This window comes from Zosterops lateralis (genome assembly GCF_965231275.1).
Source record: "Zosterops lateralis genome assembly, chromosome: 1".
In the NCBI taxonomy this organism is placed as follows: Eukaryota; Metazoa; Chordata; class Aves; order Passeriformes; family Zosteropidae; genus Zosterops; species Zosterops lateralis.
In genome coordinates this window covers 44,943,296-44,962,857 of record NC_139762.1, presented here as the reverse complement: position 1 = coordinate 44,962,857, position 19,562 = coordinate 44,943,296, and the positions used below count along the sequence as shown (strand labels likewise).

Below are 19,562 nucleotides of genomic sequence, written 5' to 3'. Positions count from 1 at the left end.
AATCATTCTCTAAAGTGACTAGAATGGTACAATCACCACAATAGCTACACATTTCCTTCAGCTTTCTCACTAGTAAGTAACAGGTACCACATTCCAGAAAGCTGTATCAAACATTGTTCTAAAACTTCCTCAATACTTGAATTTTTGTTCAAGTTAACCCTGAAAGACTAGTTCAGACTATTTTATATAGTCAAAAGACTGCTGTTAAGTGTACATGTCTGCATTACCTTATTGAGGATCAGCTTGTTGAGGAACAGGATCAATCTGTCCCGCTCAAGCCTGTCAGTGCACTGTTGCAGCAGAAAAGAACAAGTTAGTATGTCATAGCACATACTAGAAGTTCCCTTCAAAAGTCAACACAGTTGCAGCTGCAAAGTCCCATATTGTTTTTTCATGCCCAGGAAAAACTGCAGACTATGAAGTGTTTCATTTCGTGCACAGCTAATAAAGGTAGTTTTCTGCCACAGAGGAGCAAAGGCCTTGTTGCCCTCCAACATGGTTGCTGCCCTGGATCAAACCCACTATTCTGCTAAGTCTACTGTTCTATCAGGACTACATTTGGATTTACAGTGAACCAGTTAAAACAAGCACAAGAGAATGCTTTTGGCCAGCAGACAGAGAGGGTCTGATATAACATGCCTGGTGAGATTATCAAGGCTTAAAGCAAAATAACAAGGGACTTCACTGGTTCAGTTTCACTTGCAACAGCCAAAACCCCATGCCGATGCAAGGAAAGAACTCCTCCTTCAGACTGCATGGAAATTTAGTTTTGCAAACTGGATAAGTTGTCAGACATAACTTAATGGACACTTAATAGGCAATGCAGCTACTACTACAAATCTAATCTACCACATGTGCTCATCTAAAGCCATAATTTCATTAGGTCTGGGGCTATGACTCAAAGTCAGTACTTTGAAATAATCTGATATGGAACAAGATTCTCCCCTTACAAAGCTTCTGTGTTTTTCAAAAGCAAGCTGAAGTTATATATTTTTTTGGTCTTAAAGAAACTAGTCTGAAATACATCTATGATCAGCAGGTTTTTTAGTTAAACTTTTATGAAACTGAAACAAAGGGAGATACTGAGAACAGCTGTTGACAGCATGGAAAAAAGTATTCACATTCTGTAAACCCAAAGCTTGGGTTTCACAGTAACTTGAAGGATCTGAACATATGCTGGACTAGCAGTATGTGAACTACTATATCCAATACCTTAAAATAATTCTTACCCTTTCTAACATTCCAACAATGTACTTAGTATCAGAAAATGGTCCTATTTCTTCATGACACCTTCCATAAACAATGGCCAATGCTTGCAGACATAAGCATTTCATATTCACTTTTGGAGTAAGCAAGAAGCGATGGTAGAGCTCATTGAAGAATTCGTATCTAAAAAAGAAATGAGATTTTAGTAAAGAAAACAAACACTGACCTTAGGAATGAGATAAGGTTTTAATAATGTCTCACGATCTTTTGATTGCTCCACTCTCTTCAGTTTCATCTTCTTCCAGCAGCAATCTTAGATAATAATCCCCTATTTTTATTTCCTCAGAAAGGCACTCATATTTTACCTGTAACACAGAATACCTTACTTAACAATATATATTATTTCTCCTTCAGTAAATTTTTGCTTGCATAACAATACTGAGCCTGATTGCATCTAAAAACTCAACAAGGTTAGCAACTTCTCCTAAGTTGTAGGAAAACTGAAATCTCCAAGTTTTCTGTTGAAGAAGCGCACATCTACTATAAAAGCCTCTGGCTATTGCTGCCCCCTGAATAAACGAAGCCTCTCATCTTACTGAGGTCTGCATTTCTGGCCTTTAACTAACTTGTTTCTAATACCAGCTGGTTTTGTTAACTAAACTTGGATAACACATGATGCATTCAGTGACTCAAGCTTTAGTAAGTAGTTATTCCACTGCAAGGTATTTCACTTAATGTTACTGCAAGTATGAAACACAAACATGACCTAATTACTAGTTATACTTGCTATTGTGCTGGATAATAAAAGCCTAGAGGCATCAGTTCACAAAAAAAGAAGCTGAAGTAAAATTGCACAATAAAAATTGCATCATTAACTTCAGAGCAACTACATTAAATTTAACAAATGCCTCAATGTTCAGCAGTAACAAGCATTTGACAAGCACTTCAACTAGAGGTGCCTCTAACCTACAACAAAAGCCACTCTACAGTGGTTTTTTTATCTATAGTTTGCAGATTACTGTCATGAGGTTAAAAAGTTATCTACAGATTTGATCCCAGCGTATCATACAAAGATATCCCACTAACTGGTATGCTTTCAGAGGAGTCTCAAGCCATCATCCCCCTTGGCAAAGTGACAAGGTTCCACAGTTGACAGAAAAGCCTTTGTTACCACTATCTAGTAAAATACTCACAGCATAGTCCAGTAACATATTCATTACTATTTACAAGCAAATCTGTTAGACAGCAGCTGCTCAATCCAGTCCCAAAGTATCCTGGGTTGTAGTGGCAAGAATGCTACTGATACATTCCAGCAGCTTAAAGCCACACAGAATCAGAGAGTACCTGGGGGAAGTCTCTATCACAAAGTTTCAAATCTGTACTTCTGATTCTGTCCCAGTTTGCAGTGCTAAAAAGTTGGGATAGCAGACACTGTAACACTCAGAAATCCTGTGCCTGACCTACACCTGAAGGAAACTTTGAAAGACAAATGCCAGCCCAAGAAATACCAATCTAAACCCAATGTTAGCTATTTACTGCATCAACCTAAGAAGTGACCTGTAAATGTGCAATAGGGATAAACTGCAAATGTAAAATTGTTCTCTCTCATAAAGCATTAGCCTGATGTCTTGCAGTTCTTCCTGATTTGCAGAGTAGTCAGCTGAGAAATCCCCCAAACCAAGTTTGTTCACATTTCACTAATAGTTCCCAGCTCAAATGCCACTAGAAAGCCATACTCTAACAAGGATGGCAATGGGAATCTCTAAGGAATATCTTGCAGCTGAATTCAAGGGTGGCCTTGCTTTGCTTAAGTGTTACATATTAATTAAAACCACATTGTTGTGAGGAACCACAACAATACTGGAGATAAGAAAACAGTACAAGAAGTATCTATTAGCACACTACCTGAAAACATCTTGCAAGAGGTTTTGAGAAAGCCAATCAAGACTGTACTGGTTGCTTTGTAGAAGCATCCAAGTAGTTTTGTTTTTTTTACTTTAGGTCCTGCTGTTTCTAGAATGAGATGACAGTGACCTTCACCCATAATCTATAATTCTGTGTGTTTTAGCCCCATAACCTATTCATGATTTGGCAACCCAGTATTCAACTGACACAGGACTACTGAAACATGAAGGAAATAAAGACAAACTTGTTATCAGGAAGAAATGACTACTGAAACTACCCAAAACAATTCTGATAGAACACACTCAAAACCAAGTATAACTTATCTGGACAACAGTGTAAGGACCAGCTCGTGTCTTACTGCAAGAATACACCATGGGTTCTGATAAATGTTTCATCTCCACAGCATCATTTGGTAGCTTAAAGAGGCTTCTGTTTTGCACAGTGATACTGGACAGTAGTACCTCTCCACTGACTCAAACCTTAGCACTTGATTCCATAACCCAAAAAAATTTCTAGTTTGCATCCAGAGATCATCAGCATAAGATTCACTCATAGAAGAGAGAGAAGTGACATTTCAAGTCGACATATTTTATAGATGCAGTTTTTCCTAAGGCAGGTCATTTACCTCAAACTCCTGGTGGTTCCATGAGATAACATTAGCACTACCAAGTTCTCTGTCAATATTAAATGCTCTCATCTCAGACTCAAGAGTATCTCTCAGCTCTTCCCGTGTTTTGAAGTTCCAAATCAAGTTTGATCTAGCATGATCCTGAACAAATCTAAGAAAAAAGTTACATAGTTTAAACCCCTCAATACATTATCTAAAAAGGAGACAAGATTCAGCTGGCAAGCTAGGGGAGAGTGTTAGCATTAATGGACCTTAATTAGAAGGCAGAGAGCAGTGGTCTCCAGTTTGTTACAGTAATTACAGTTGTTCACTTGTATACTGTTTTCATAGCCATGGAGGCCAGCCTAGTGTCATCCCTTTGGGATCGGTTCGCCATCTGCATGGAGTTGATGACCAGGAGACATGCAAGTGATTCACTGTAAGCCAGTAAGGGCTACAGGTAAACAATCCAGAGCAGCAGACATGCACATACCAGCTGTGTTTTAAACCAACAACACCAACAAAAAAAAAAAATAGCTCATGCAGTAAAATAGAAGTTGATGTTTTAAGTGTCACAAAACAGTCAGTGGACATTCTTTAGTAGCAGGTACCAAAACAGCCTTTGGATCCAAAGACTGAGAATGGACTTTAATACCAAAAGTTTAGGAGCACACAAACCTTCCTTTCATGAAACTGTATTTGACATTTAGAAACATCAAGCAGTTAAGTTTATGGAATTTCCCCAAGCTTACTTACATAGTTTGTTAGCCAAGCCAAGTTTTATTAGTCCACTTAACACAAGGGCCCTAGCCAGAGTGATGTATCTTTTTCAGATGGAAGCCCCTCCCGTGTAAACTTTGACAGCTGTAAGAACTCACAGGTAAGCAAGTTGCATTTAGGACCTGTAGCACTATTTGAAATCCAGTATCCATGTGCTTTCTCTTGCCCTGCTTTAAGTTCATGTTTGCTCCAACTTACATCATCTTCAGTAGCTTACAGGTTGACATACCATCAAACTACAATGCTTTCCAGTGCTACCTCACTTGGCCTTCAATACCATCCAGATTTGCCTGCAGTTTGTTATTTGCTCTTCCTTTTGGTTCAAGGGAAAAAAAATATGTAGTTTGATAGTATTTCAGAAGCTTTCTAAATTCCTCCTTTTCCTAAATACAAGTGAAATCCTTAAGTATCGCTTAGGGGGTTTTTAGTAAGTAGCTGTTACAAAACATTTGCACTGTTTCAAGGCAGGCAAAAACTGGAAATCACAGACACTCAGAAGATATTAACAAAAATATCCAGCCAGATAAAAACTTATCTGAGACCAACATATTAACTTTAGTATTTTCACCTGTAATAGAAGAGATCCCAGTTTGCTTCTATTTTTATTCTTTGGCGCCGTTTCCTTAATATCACTGGTTTTTGAATAATGTTCTGCAAAAGAACCAAATTTCACAAATTAATAGAGGTAGATACCTCCCATTTTTCCCTTTTAAAATATAAGGCTGGATTTTTTACACTCCTTCAAAAACCATAATAAGTTAAGCCTCATTAATAATGTCTCCTTTTCTAGTGAGTAGCGGCAACAGACTTTCACAAGTGTTATTCGCACCAAGTTAAATCATGCCAGAGAAACTTTCAGCAGTTTTGACAAATCATTTGTTTCAAAGCAAATTATCCCTGAGAAAAGCTTAATTCCCACCACCACAGGCATTTATCAGCCCCAAAGCTGATGGAGGTGAAAACCCACATGAAGAATGTTTTGCTCTTGAAAGAACGAACTAGAGGAAAACTAGTACAAAAATAGCACAAAACTAAAACCAAGCCCAACTTGATCACTGAAAGATTCCCTATTTTGATGAAGCATGAAATCAGTGTTATCATCTACATGACGTATCACATGCAAGCAGAAGTCTGAGCAACAGAGTCCACACAAGTAACAGAAATATACAGACAGACTCACCATATTGTTTCTGTCCTGATTATGAAGAAAAATTGAAAGAAAAAGAAAAATACATTTAACACTCCAGCGTCACTGAAGTAATTTAAAGTGGTAACACCAAATTTGCTACTACTTCTTCCAAGCTACACTTGCACACACTTAATGTGAAATGATACAGCTCAGAACTCCACATAGAAAAATGACTCTTTAAACTCAGTATCTAGACAGGTTGTTTAAAGTGCAATTTGATCTTCCACTGTTTTTCACATTTCCTCATTTCTCCTTTTTGAACTTACTTCACCATTATTTCAGAAATATTACTGTCAAACTTCTGCACCATGTTTGACATAAAACTTGAGCTAGATTTTCCCAAACTAAAGCTTATTGCTACAAGTACAGAACCAGACAGGCATTTTCAATACTCTGCATTGTGCTTTTCAAACTTCCTTGCATGTACAACAGATTGTTTCACTTCCAGAATGCATAAAAACAAACTTAGCCAATATACTAAAGAAAGTTAAGGCAAACACCTCATAATTAAAAGGGTTTGTAATTTAGAATATGGCAATATAACTAAAAGAAAAAGGAGACCAACAGTAAGAACTCAAACAGCGCTTAACCTCTCCTCCTATAATATCAGATCAAAACAGTCATTTATGACTTCAGTCTCAATGATGACCTTAGGTACAGTCTTGTGTTGCCCTTTAAGCACTGAGATACCCATATTCAAGTGAATCCTAAGGTGGTGTCCCTGTCCATGGCAAAGGGAATAGAAGTAGATGATGTTTAAGGTCTCTTTCAACCCAGGCTACCCTGTGATTCTTCAAGCAGGTTCCATAACTAAAATATCACTGGTGTAAAGTACATAATTTTGAATGCAAAGAATATTCTGTTTCTTTTAAATATACTTCAAAAACTGGTTTTGCCACATTTCAAGGAATTTTCACCTGTATAATTATCTTACAAGGAATGCATATCAGCTGCACTGCAGTTTGGTAAGGTTGGCTAAAGCTTAATACATATGCTGAAGGAATTCATTTGCCTGCTTTACATTCTCCCTGGAACCCATTTCTAACCCCAAAATAGTAAGTAGAGAGTTTGCTAAAAGGAGGGAGAACTCTCCCATCAAAACACTTCTTTACTATTTGACTAAGTGTTCTGACACTCAGTTGTGACTTAGTCAAGTTACTCTAACAAAGAGTTTCAAATACTTTTACCTCTTTCTGAGCAATGCCCATTCGATCTCTCCAGTGCATCAAGACTAGATCCACCTTCTCTTTGGCAAATTTTTCAACTTCCTTTGCAGCTTTTCCAGCCAGTCTCTGCCACTCTGGCACTTTATTAAACTTGCCATACTGATCCTACAGAATAAAACCAATTACTTACATTTGTGTTATCTTTGCTGCAGATCAGTGCAGCAATCAAGTACCTATATTAGAAAATTCACTAAGACTGTACATCTATATAAGGGAATAGGTAAGAAAACTACAATTACTTACAGTTGCAATTTTTAAGTTATCTCTAACATGCATTCTATCAGCATCTTTTTCAGGAACAGGATCAGCACTGTCAAGGTATGCCAGCAAACCTGGTGGCTAAAAACATTTAAAACCAGCATAAACACCCATGGCTAATGAACAGAAACCATCACATTAGGTAATAACAATTTCTTTAAATCAGATTTCAAAACAGAATTTATATTCTACTCTAAAGTAAGCATGTAAAGCTACAGCATTTTTTTTTTCTGTGATTAGTAAAATGCTGCCATCCTCAACAGAAATGCTCAACAGAGACATATTCAGTGCAGCAGACTTCTTGGCTATAACCTGTTTCTTAAAGGAGCACTTAATGCACTTAAAGAACTCAGGAAGAAAAGAGTTGATCCCAGGGCAATACTGAGAGGGATGAATAACACTAGAATCCATCCATATCCTCTGATATGGACTAAATGTTACATTTGACATGAGAGATGAGATGAGATAGTCTTTTTTTACTAAGCTTTCCATAATATAGTGACCAAGATCAGGAGAATTTGCTCTGCCAAAAATGAAAGAACTGCTATTTTGAAATTCAAAGCTGATAATTTTCCAGATAAAATAATTTCTTACAACACTATTCACTGAACTAACTTCATTGAAGTAACTTAAGCAAGAAGCATTCTGGAGGCTGTAAGGGTGTAAGAACATGAACCATCAGCATATGAACTAACATAAATTTAACCAAGTTACAGGCAAACAAAGTTGGACAGGCAAGGCATAAAAGCATAGACAGAACTCTTAATACCTTAATTTCTTATTGGCACAAAAAAGCACTAGAGACATGCTTACAATGTCTCCCACATTTTTTGTCCTTTTATTCAAGAAAAAGAAATCAAGACACCTTATTTTTAAGTTTTGTGTCATACAGTATCTAAAAAAGTATCAGGGAAGTAATAGAAAAATTTTAAGAGTATGAGATGCTTTGAACTAGACATCAATCTCCTTTAATTAGTAGATGCCAGACTGCTGATCTCCCAGGCAAGACCTTCCTCTTGAAGGGAAAAGGGAATTGTTTACTATAAAGACTGTCCCAACTTTGACACTGCAAGTTTTTATGTTTTATTCTTTTGCTACTCCATATTCTGCTTTTACTTACCAAAATACGTTTCAACAAATTCATAGCAGTTTTGTTCTCAGCTGTCCAGAGGCCAACCAAATGTCTACTCAACTGCCTGAAAAAGCCATTGAAATTAACAAACTGCAAGTTAGTACTTTAAACAGATTTTTAAACCACTAAACTGTCACCCTTACCATGCTGATGAAATGAAGACGAGCAAGAGCTTCATGCCCTTGACTGAGTAAGAGCACAAAGCATTACATTGTTCAAGGATATGCTCAGCATGCTTTGAAGTGTTGCCTTTAAGAAGTTCCAGTGAAGTTAGTGGAACAGCAGCAGCACATGCTGTTTGAGCTACATCTCAAAGAACACTTGACCAATAGAGCAGAAACATCTAATAACCAAGTGTAAGTTTATCCAGCCAACCTTAAGCTACAACTAAAGTTAAGAGGCTAGAAGCCATCAAGAACTGCTACATGCTCCACTTGAAGCCCTTAATACCAGTTATTGGCTGAAAAGCCTTTCTGAGAGCCTGCCTTCTATGTCAACTGATGCTTTCTGCCAACACTTGTCACTAGGACTCTACTGCACTGAACTGAAGCATTGCTACAAGCACATTGTAGGTAGTAGCACCAAACAGAACTAGCATGACAGATGGTTTCATACCAGCTCTCTCTCGGATGACACACAGTGGCAACAAGCTCCACTTGTCCCTACATTCCTTAGCAACTCTAAGCACTTCAGGAATGCACAGCTAAAGCTTCTATAATCCTGTATTGGGGTGCAAATTGTTGAATCATCACTCATCCTCCACAGCACATTCTCAGAGATCACCAGTTCTACTGACTGTTGATTCAGGGAATAATTTCTGTGAGGAAACTTCTCTCTTGGATAGGATGGGTGACCCTAACTGCATGCAAGATGTCTGAGATGTGCACACCCATTTTTATACAGTTGTAGAGTACAAGTTGAAACTTTTTATAAGTTCCAAACATTCCATTTGCCTTTTCTTTCCCAGAATTAAAATAAAATCACAAATCAAAAAAATCAAAATCAAAACTTGAGTCATTAATGAGTAACCAACCCAAGTCCATCTTAACAAAAAAATAATCAAGGGCTTATTAAGTGGCTGCAGTCTTGGCTGAAGCTTGCTCTACTAAAACATACAAGCTGCTAAAGAAAATACTCTCCTGCAGAACCACAACTTTTCTTCCCTGACCTCCCAGTGTTCACTAGGCCATGACTTAGATTTTTTAAACATGATATATCAAGTGAGATGGACATACCTATTTGTAAGCATCCTCTGATCTGTGCTTATTGTAAACATAGCAGTGTGCAAGTGACGAGGTAAGGCACCTTCACTGAGGGCAAGATCTTGCATTTTGGTAGCAATCTCTTTGTCTCCTTCCTTTGGAAACAGGGCAAGATGATTACTAAAGTAAGAATCTTAGTTAAGCTGCTTTTATCTCAGTCTACAGTTCCAAGGCCTTCTTGACCATCAATTACGCAAACTAACATTCAAAAACCAGAAGCTAGAGTATGATGGGTTTTAAGTGAAAGTTCTCAACAGCAACTGCCCAATGCTGTAGTAAAGCCATGGACCAGGTAACTGGTAGTTACACCTATGAGGACAGTAACTGAAGAGGGCAGGATGCCTGTCTCCCATCATACATCAGGAGGTTGTAGCAGAAGTACCATTTTCACAGTGCAATCATAAATTAGGATTAAACAAAGAATGGGGACACACATAATTGCTTGTTGCTTGACTTCTACTGACAGTAACCATTTAAGGTTAATGGCTGCTGTTCAGTTTAGACAGCCACATGGGGTAAGACTGCCACTCAGTCAAGATACATTAGTTGCAATTAATAAAAAAAAAGCTTTTGCAGCACTTCTATTCATCTAAATGACAGGACTTTTAATGAACAACACAGTAACTTTTAGCTAACATTATCAGGTACATTGATGGAAACTTGAAGATTTGGAATACCTCTATTTCAAGTGTTCATTCACTTCCATTCTGAGAAAGTACTAGATGAATTTCTGGTGCATAAGCCATTGTGATACAATGAGGCACTAACTTAAGCCCCGAGTTTCAACCCAGGAATGTCAAGAGACAGTTAGCAAGATCACCCTGCAACAATCATGAGCAACCCTTGAGAAGTATGGACTTGGCCCATACATTATGTGGTATGGAAACTCAAAGCCAAAGCAAGAACAGAGGCTGACATCACTAGTCTGCTCTGGGGACACTACTGCTTGCTAATCCTGGTCCCACCCCATCTGGCAATGCACCCCAGGAAATACGGCCTCTCCTCCTTGAGATACCCTCTAACATGCAGAACTCTGGTGGCTCTGAGGTATGTGGCTGAGCTACATACAACATTTACAGCCAAATCTTGACTGCAGTATGAAGACATGCAAGGCACTACCTAATGTCCCAACTCACATGCTTTCCAAACCCCCAAGTGTAAGATAAAGTAAGTTCTGCATTAAACCACTCACAATTAAGCAGGTGTTCTGTTCCTCACCTTCCAACTTCCCCCTCCCCACTCCCCACTTTGAGAAGCTAATATAACAAACTTCTCCTGGTAAGCAATTGCACTTCCAAAATAGACAATACATATTTTGCATGCTATCCCAGCTAACAGTGATAAAATCTCACCTCTATTATTGCCTTCATCACCAAACCTGCTCCTTTCACAATTGCCATGGAAGGGTGCTAGAACAGAATGTTACCAAAAAAATTATCCAAGAGCAAAAACTGAAGATTAGATCATCTGTGATTCAGTTTCCTTAACTAATGAACATGGCTGTTCTACCTCCAGTTCAGTTTTGTGAAAGTTAGCCTTAAGAGAAGTTCCTACCCTATATCTTTGAACAAGAATCTCTCATGCAACTCCCAGACATAATTATTGGCACTGAACAGCAGTATATATCAGAGAAGCTATAAAAATGCTGAGTAAAATGACTGACAAGCTGACACTAATCAAAAAGCAGAAGAAAATACTGTTTTTACAGTAAGAAGGCACTGACATTTTAGCTAGAAATGCTACGATCCTTACAGGCTTACTACTGAAGAGGATGTTACTCATGTTTTCTAACTCTTTCAACTCTCATTCATCAAGAAAGAAACAAAAAGGCAGAAGACTTTCCAATCAGGGGAAGATCTGTGCATCTGTTGAATCTATCTTAAAGTCCAAGTGGTATTTTACTGTGTTTCTGGAAACAGGTCTTAGGCAGTCTGTTCTACAGTGATTTGGCTTATCATTCACCATAGAATAATCACCTCATATAATTCACCACAGAATAACTGCTGATATCTGAAGGCAAAATAACAGGCCACTAAAACATTCACCAAGATAGAAAAAGATTTAGGCACATCAACCAGCTGAAGACAAATCTGTCTTTCAGGAAAACAAGAAAAAAATCATGTTCACTGGTTATCCAAAGCCTCTAATAATACTGAAAAGTAAGTCTTACCTGAAAGAGCTTAAACAGTGTTCTTCCATTAGATGCCACCATTTCCAACAACATGTCAAACTGCTGCCCCTCAGTAGTCTCACTATATGGAGCACATAGGGCAAATGTCAGGAAGTCCAGAAGTGAACTAATTACTAGGGCACCTGTCCCATGATCCTGAAATTAGGAAGACAGGTATGTAATTCAGGTAGAGTGGTCTGAGAGTATTCATGATGCTGAAGGTGCTTTTCCTTGTCATAGCATTAGAATAGTCTGTAAACAAAGACTACAAGTTTAGAATACTCCATTACTCTGAGTATGGCACAACCCTAGTAAATAATTTGTTTCTAAGGCATACTGGAGACTCAAACTACTTTTACCTAGTTTAATCCCACAAATCCAAGTTTACACTATTTTTTACTTAAAAGTAACGTCCAGTTTCCACATTAACCATGCCAACATTTGTTGTAGGACATTCAAATTCTGCAGTATTGACAGCTATATCCTAATCTGTCAAGATCCTAGCTTAATTAAAACAAACTTCAGTGCCAAACAGAGCTGTATTTTCAATTGCAGGTGCAAATACATTCAAAGATACAACTAAGTATGACAAAATCATTTTCATTGTAATTAGGAAAGGCACTTAAAGAAGCTTAAATCTGTTTCCAAAATTTGACTTACCACATGGGAATTGAATTTCTCTAGTAGATTTTCTAGAAACTTCTTTGAAGAAAGAAGGGAAGCTTTGTTCAATTGCTCCTGCCTCAAGTCATAGTCATCATGCATGGGCTACACAAAAAAAGAAGTATTCACTACACAGCCACATTGTAACCCCCAGTTCTTAACAGCTGTAATCCAAAAGCCACTATCTACCCATAAAAAGCACATCCTCCTTCGAGTTCAGCAAGAAATCACTTCATAACAAGTTATTCCATGTCAGAACACACTGCAAGCTGAACAGCAGACCCTATTTCCATCTCTTTCAGTAGCCTGAAGTTTACATATTCCAAAGTGAAAGAACCTGAAATTTAATACTTACACACATAAGAGCACAAAGCATGTCAATAGAGGCATGAGTTACTCCATCATTGTTCCTTTTGAGGGCTTTCACAACCTTCACTCCTAATCGTTCTCGGAATCTTTTGAAAGGGAAGCAAAATCACTAAGATCAGAGAAGAAACTAACATCTTAAAATTAAGATTAAATCTAGTCAGCAGACAAGAGGGGTCTGCTCCCATTGCATTTAGCAAGCCAGTACCTTGATTATTTTCATAAATTTGAGATTCTTGGTAGAAAAATGTTGACTTCACTGTTAACAACATGCTAAGCACATTCATCAAAATAAAGATGTATCTGTGTAATTATAGGATACTATTTACAGAAAAACAGAAGTTTATAAAGGCCTCAGACTAAGTGCTTTCTTTACTCTTCTCATCATTCTCTGTATTATAGTTGCTCCATATTTTCTAGTCAGAAATACTTCAAAGAATTTTTTGCTTTCAGAACAGACAGTTTTTCTGCTTCCTTATGTTATTTAAGACAGAAACTCCAAGCAGCCTGTACTTACTACAGAAATACAACCTCCTAACATCATTTTATCTTGTGTTAAACTGAAGATAGCAATGACATCAGCATACTTTGAGAAAGAAGAACTGTCTACTTCAAGGACAGATGAAGGTACATGTTAAAAATTTTCCCACTAGGAAAATGATTAAACCACATCTGCCTCAAGACAGAGTATTTAGCACAGGAAGAGTCAGCTTTACTTGCAAATGATTACCCAAGATTCTCAATTTGCATGAAAGTCTGGTGGTAGCCTCATACCACTGAAAACTATCATGTACAGAATCTTACACTCCTTTTCAGAAGGGAATCATAATTCCATTTCTCACTTTTAGATGTAAGTTACTAACACAAGCTCAAGCCCTATTTTCATCTACTACTTCCAAGCTTGAAGAGACTTAGCACTTACTTTGGAAGCTGAGTAAAGGCAAGGAAGCCTGCTTTTGAAGCCACCAGTCGTCTTACTGCTTGGAATTGGCTTTCAAGCTCTGCATTAGATGCTGCAATATCTCCCTCCTGGGAGAGCAATGCTGTTATGGCATTATTAATGAGCTTCTCCTTGTTTTCTGAGAACAGACCCTGGTTAAAAAATAACCATCATTAATTTCTTTATGCATTAGCAACATCTTAAAAGGATGGGTAAAGGATTCATTCTTACATCTTGTGTAACTGCATGCAGGACTCCACTGTAGGAAATGTTGGCATTGAACCTGAACACAGCATCTGCAAAGTTACCATCTGAAAAAAGACGTATCAAAAGTTAAGTGTACAGTACCTGACTCAATATCTGGATGTTTAAAGAACACCATAAACCCCTGTAAGAAGCATTAGCTTACTTGGAGGAGCAGCCAAAAACTTCAGATGAAGGCTCTCTACTTCTTCATCTACAGGCATACTGAGTAATCCCCAGCGCTGGCCTTTGTGTGTGGAGGTCATTTTCACACAGACATCTCTATTACCAGAGGCTCTCACTCCATCCAACAAACTAGCCAGGAGAGAATCTCTGGGTTGGGACAACGACACACAAACACAATTTATATCAGAGAAGTGGTACCAAAGAACCAAGTTATAAGAAAAACAGGGGGGAAAATATCACATCATAGAAGGCAGCAATACATGGAATCTCTTACTAACATTATTGCCAACAGCTACACCTCTGAAAGAAATCACTAACTTTCAGTTCCTTTATTCACTGTAAGGAGAGAGCTGACTTATACCCAGTATAGCCAGCTGCAGCCTTTCACTAATGGGATCAGTTCTAGATTATCTGTTAATGAGTGACACATGTTGCCAGCAAATTCATCCCTGTGCTTTCTGCAAAACCTCACTTAGCAGGATTAGACTGTATTACAACTGCAAGTGCACTCAGGGACTGTTCTGTTGGTTGTTTTAAATAGAATCAACTAAGACTGTCTCAAGCAGAGAGCTCAAAGGGTTCACAGCCTTCACATTTCCACATTACTTAGACTGTGCTTTCTTCCCTTATTTCAGATATACTACTTAAACAAGTACAGCATACACAGAACTATACTGCTTAGGAGAAACAGGCTGCATCTAACTGTCCAACACCCTTTCATGTTCATCAGAAAGCTTCTGGAGAGACTTGCTCCAAGCTGGGATGAAGGTAAATGGGACAGATTTAGTTCCTATAACAAATCTTGATTTGTAAGTGGCAGACTGCTAGAAGAGCAAAGCTTTAAGTTAACCTCTCCAGAGTTTATAGAAGCTGAGGAAGGAACTACAAGCACTACAGGAGCAACTTCCATTTGAATCTATAATGCACAGAAGCTCTAGTTACCTTTCTGTTGAAGAGTATTTCCGAATTTGTCCTTTAATGAACTCAATGGTGAAAAGCTGGGGGTTTTCACAGTCACACACTATTGCAAAGACCTAAAAATAAGGGACAAGGATCACATTCATGAAGCAGTATTACTTAGCTACTCTAAAAATTAAGGCTTATGTACATTATCAATTCCTTTCTTGTAAAGCCTTTATTTGAAAAAGTGGTAGTGGGAAAGAATGCCCCTTACCTCGCCCAAAGGTTTCAAAGTTGCAATGTTGTAGGTAGCTGGATCCCTCTCAACTAAGCAAGCTTCTGTAAGAGCTAGTACTCTTTTCACAGGTTCCTTGTAAAACAAGAGAGAGGCATGCTAGGAAAGAGACTACTTAGCACTTAATAGGAACCAAGTATGTTCAGTCTGACAGCCTTACCAAGTGCCTAGGTGTTATTTTTTGAACAACAAACTCTGCTAAAGATGTTATAGATTCATCATTGCTGTACTTTCCAAAGCGAAGATTCAAGTATTGCTCAAATTCTAGGGATTCTTTCCTTATTCGCAGAGAGATGCCTATGAAGTTGCCAGCATGCTCTATTGCACTCTTGACAATTTCCTCCCTTTGCTCAGAGGCAAACAGGTGCTGCAAATTTTGTCAAGAAAAAAAAATAACAGGTGAAAAATATGGCACTACCGAAGAAAATCACAGTTCTAAATAATCCTCCTCTATATACCTAACAGTAGGGAATGTTCACAGCAGCTGTACTGACCTTTGCTAAGTACATGGTCTAGATAGATATTTATTACACAAGAGTTCCACTATAACTTTACATTTGCCTTAAAAAAATAAATCTATAGCAACTATTCCTAAAGGATACCCTGCTACACATTAGTGTGCCATTAAAATTATGGTCTGCATGACCTGTCTGTCCACCCTTGGCAACACACCCTGAGAGCCTGGCAGGAGTGAGGACCCAGAGAAAGCAACTGGGGCTACCACTGGTGATCTTCAAGGTTAAGGCAGCTCTAGATGATCAATTATATATTGCTAGTTTTATGCCAGAGAAAAGCATGCTGCAGTACAAAAGACATAGAAACCCTAGTCTAGTCCTATTTTCTTCGTAGAAACTGAGGTATCTATATCTAGGAATTAATTTATGATTAATAATGTAAAGATCCTTTTCAGCTGCTTGAAGTACAGTACACAGACACCCTGTCATGATTTTAGAACCAACATTACGCTGCAGTATTCCCCAAGCAAAGCTGCCAAGTAATCAGATTGCAGGTCTACAGAAGCAATGTGCATGATCAATCTATTTCTGAACTGAATCCCTCCATCAGTTAGGTAGATTAGTAACACACTACCTGTCACTTTTGTAAATTTGAGAAGTGACAGGAAATTCCACATCCACATTGCATTCATATTCACTACCTGAAAAAACTAGGTATTTTATCCTTTCTAGTACTTAAACATGCAATACACACACACAACCCCCCGCCCCATACTAAAAATCGTAACCAAACCCATACATAACTCTCAAATGTTTTAACTAATTTCCTTTCCTTTTATGATCTGTCCCTCAGGCTTGATGCTCCACAGCTGAGTCCCAAAGATGCACATATTTGGAGCATACAAGTATGTTGAAGCTTCATTATTAAACATGCAGCAATGAACATCCTAAGAATTATACCAAAATATTTTGATTTAGTACTCACCAATCTACTAAATCCTCCATAGAGGATACAGAAGCCTCCCTGATAGCCAGTAATATCAACAAAACCTTCAATATTTCTGTAGTCATAGGAGCACAGGACCTTATTTGTTGCAGGATCAATTTGGTCAATACCTCCAGGAGTCACTTCCAGAATCACAGGTTTCCTTGTATCACTCCAGTGATGTTTATAGCAGTTATACCTCTGCAGGGAGAGCTACTTTTAGACATCTATGCACACTCCTTTACTACACAGCAGTAGTTCTCTACTTAGCTAATAAGTAAAAAAAAAAAAAAAAAATAATTTCCCTTAATGCTCCTATCTATATTAAGAACACTATGAAGCAAAGGAAAGCAGCTGTAGCTGTCAGTTGACAAGGAGGTCACAGCTTAAACAATGCATGTTAAAGCAAGAACAGAATCCCGAAAGAGACACTCCCAAAGGAATTAAGTTCTCATTGCAGAAGGTGGTCTATTTACAGATTTCTGAACACTGTGGTTAGATGAGGAAATAGCATTTACACCAAGTGCTGTTATGCAGCTAATTAAAGTCAAGGTAAGTTTGTCACTGCAGTGAAAATTTTTCATCTCCGGCAGTCACATTCCATTACAAATACAAACTTACTTAAGCCAGCAATAGTGAGAGGTCTGTTCTAAACTGTGATAAGACAAAAGGGGGTCCCCATATTCCAGCATTCTTACTACACTCATGACTGAAGATTCATTCTATGCAATACTTTAAATTACTTAAAGTAACTTTAAGCACTTGAGGTGCTATCTTCTATGACCAAAAGACAAATACAGAGTCCAGCTCTGTAGACTGCATTGCTTATTATTGTATTACCACAATTCAGTAAATGCCAATCTTGTCTGTAATCTGACCTAGAGAGATCCTTCTAGGAAGCATCAAATGTTTAAAATGTTATGCAGAAAATAATTAATTAGAAAGTAAAGCAAACATTGACTAATGAATCAATGTTTTTCTCCTCGCCAGATAAGAACTCCACATAGCACAGCTCTGTATTTCAACAGTAACATTCACAGTCCACGTACACATATAAGGCTCAAACCAATCAAAGAGAGCTCAAATATTCTAGTGGTAAAGAGGTTCCCACTGCTTTTGAATCAACTCCATTTTCTCTTCCCAAAAACTTCAGATCCAAATTCACAGAAGCTATTTTAGGTAGTGCATATAGCACGAGCATAAAATACATGAACGAAGTAGAAGTTTGAGTCTTTAGATCATTTCCTTAAACCACACATGATGCAGATAAGCCAGACACTCACCCGTCCTGTGATTTTTCCTTCTGAGAAGTCTGTCCTGAATCTCTGTTTTTAAAAAAGTTAACAGTGAATGAATGCAAACATGGCAACCTATCTATCCAGAAAGTCTACATTTAAGCTGACTCTGTTTTATGGGATTCATACTAAGCCTCCTCAGAAGGCTTACCCTTCCACTGCAGTTTAATATATTCAATATTTGTATCTTTACTTGTTCTTCACAGATCATGCAGTACTTGCTCCAAGTGACACTAGATCAAGATCATTAACATAACAGCTCAAAAAACTTGCTTTCCTACTTTTTATGCAGAAAAAGAAAGTCTAATAAGCTACCACGAATGGTAATGGTAACCAAGCACTTTTTTGTTTGAAGAAAATAAAAATAGAAATCTTACCAGTGCCTCTGTAAGGAGTTCTGTTCTGTGCTCTGTGGAAAACTTAAGTGTCTCAGATTTTTTTCCACTCCCTTTGCGAAAAGTGAGATTAAATTCTGTTCCTTGTCCTTTTCCAACAGGAGAAATACTACAGATATCTCCATAAGGCCACTAGACAATTGAAAATAATTAGGTAATAGTGTTAGTAATTTTAAAGCTACATCTTCCCTGCTCAAAACCCCTTAGCACCAATAGCAATCCTGTAACAAGGTGACAGCTAGCATGCTCTGTGACAGCACAGGCTTGAGCTTCCTATTTGATATGGCACAAATTAACTAAGTGTCCTGACTCCCCTCAGGGACATAGCTTAGCAGTGATCAAACTTATCCCAGTTCTGTCAGAACAGCATAGCCAAAGGCAAACTACAACTTGTTGGCCAATAAAGAGAAATTGCCTAAAAGTATAAAACCCTAGTGGTTATCTGTAGAGGTAGTGAAAGCAACACAGACCTTCTGTTATGTGTACCTTTGTACACAGCTGCCACACCTTCCGGACTTTCTGAGATCTTGTCAGACTAGATGGTTTCTTAAGCCTGAATGCACCTATTCACTCTGGATAATGAACATAAGGCAAAAATCAACTTCAAAAACGACAGTTACCTGATTCGTAACTTCCAGCGTGTTGGGGTTGTATGTGGTGATGGCATGGGTTCCAACTGAAAACACTCGCTTATATCTAGAATACAAAAGAGTGTTAAGCTCTCCAGAAGTCACAGGAAAACCCATGCTGAAATGCAAAAATCAGGTTAAGATGATATATACAAGTTTTTGTTAGGAAATAGATACGGAATTTTCTTCGGGGTAAACTTGAAGTTTACCCTTATAATGTGTTAAGCTCTTCTGTTCTATATATCCATAAAGGGGACATACAGGTTAAATACTAAATAGATTTACTTATGCAAACCTTTTCCTAAATTAGTAGCTAAGTCAGGATCAAAGACTCTTGGAACTCGCACTGAAAGGTACTACCACACCAGAATAAATTTGAAGAAGGCTACACAGGTAGGGAAAAAAAAACCCCAACCATTCCTGCAATAGTCTAAAGCATCTGTCTTGAAGCTGTCTCAGCCAACACTTTTAACAC

At 38.0% G+C, this 19,562-nt stretch overlaps 1 protein-coding gene across 2 annotated transcripts in view; it reads right to left on the bottom strand.

Annotated features, from left to right (window-relative positions):
• Positions 1 to 19,562, bottom strand: part of DNAJC13 (DnaJ heat shock protein family (Hsp40) member C13) — a 57,209-nt gene that overhangs the window by 25,689 nt on the left and 11,958 nt on the right. Inside the window, exons 3-26 of one of the 2 annotated variants that reach the window (XM_083879967.1) lie at positions 19,079 to 19,154; positions 18,441 to 18,590; positions 18,052 to 18,093; positions 16,769 to 16,969; positions 15,489 to 15,695; positions 15,308 to 15,403; positions 15,076 to 15,167; positions 14,114 to 14,280; positions 13,936 to 14,015; positions 13,687 to 13,856; positions 12,754 to 12,853; positions 12,396 to 12,503; positions 11,736 to 11,891; positions 10,918 to 10,974; positions 9,539 to 9,660; positions 8,292 to 8,367; positions 7,157 to 7,252; positions 6,875 to 7,018; positions 5,679 to 5,693; positions 5,067 to 5,149; positions 3,737 to 3,890; positions 1,468 to 1,571; positions 1,230 to 1,389; positions 228 to 290 (exon numbers count right to left, since the gene is read on the bottom strand). In XM_083879967.1, coding sequence (XP_083736093.1) covers positions 228 to 290; positions 1,230 to 1,389; positions 1,468 to 1,571; positions 3,737 to 3,890; positions 5,067 to 5,149; positions 5,679 to 5,693; positions 6,875 to 7,018; positions 7,157 to 7,252; positions 8,292 to 8,367; positions 9,539 to 9,660; positions 10,918 to 10,974; positions 11,736 to 11,891; positions 12,396 to 12,503; positions 12,754 to 12,853; positions 13,687 to 13,856; positions 13,936 to 14,015; positions 14,114 to 14,280; positions 15,076 to 15,167; positions 15,308 to 15,403; positions 15,489 to 15,695; positions 16,769 to 16,969; positions 18,052 to 18,093; positions 18,441 to 18,590; positions 19,079 to 19,154 — 2,719 coding nt within the window. The remainder of the gene's footprint in view (positions 1 to 227; positions 291 to 1,229; positions 1,390 to 1,467; positions 1,572 to 3,736; positions 3,891 to 5,066; positions 5,150 to 5,678; positions 5,694 to 6,874; positions 7,019 to 7,156; positions 7,253 to 8,291; positions 8,368 to 9,538; positions 9,661 to 10,917; positions 10,975 to 11,735; positions 11,892 to 12,395; positions 12,504 to 12,753; positions 12,854 to 13,686; positions 13,857 to 13,935; positions 14,016 to 14,113; positions 14,281 to 15,075; positions 15,168 to 15,307; positions 15,404 to 15,488; positions 15,696 to 16,768; positions 16,970 to 18,051; positions 18,094 to 18,440; positions 18,591 to 19,078; positions 19,155 to 19,562) is intronic. The other variant, XM_083879968.1, reaches the window with a different exon arrangement.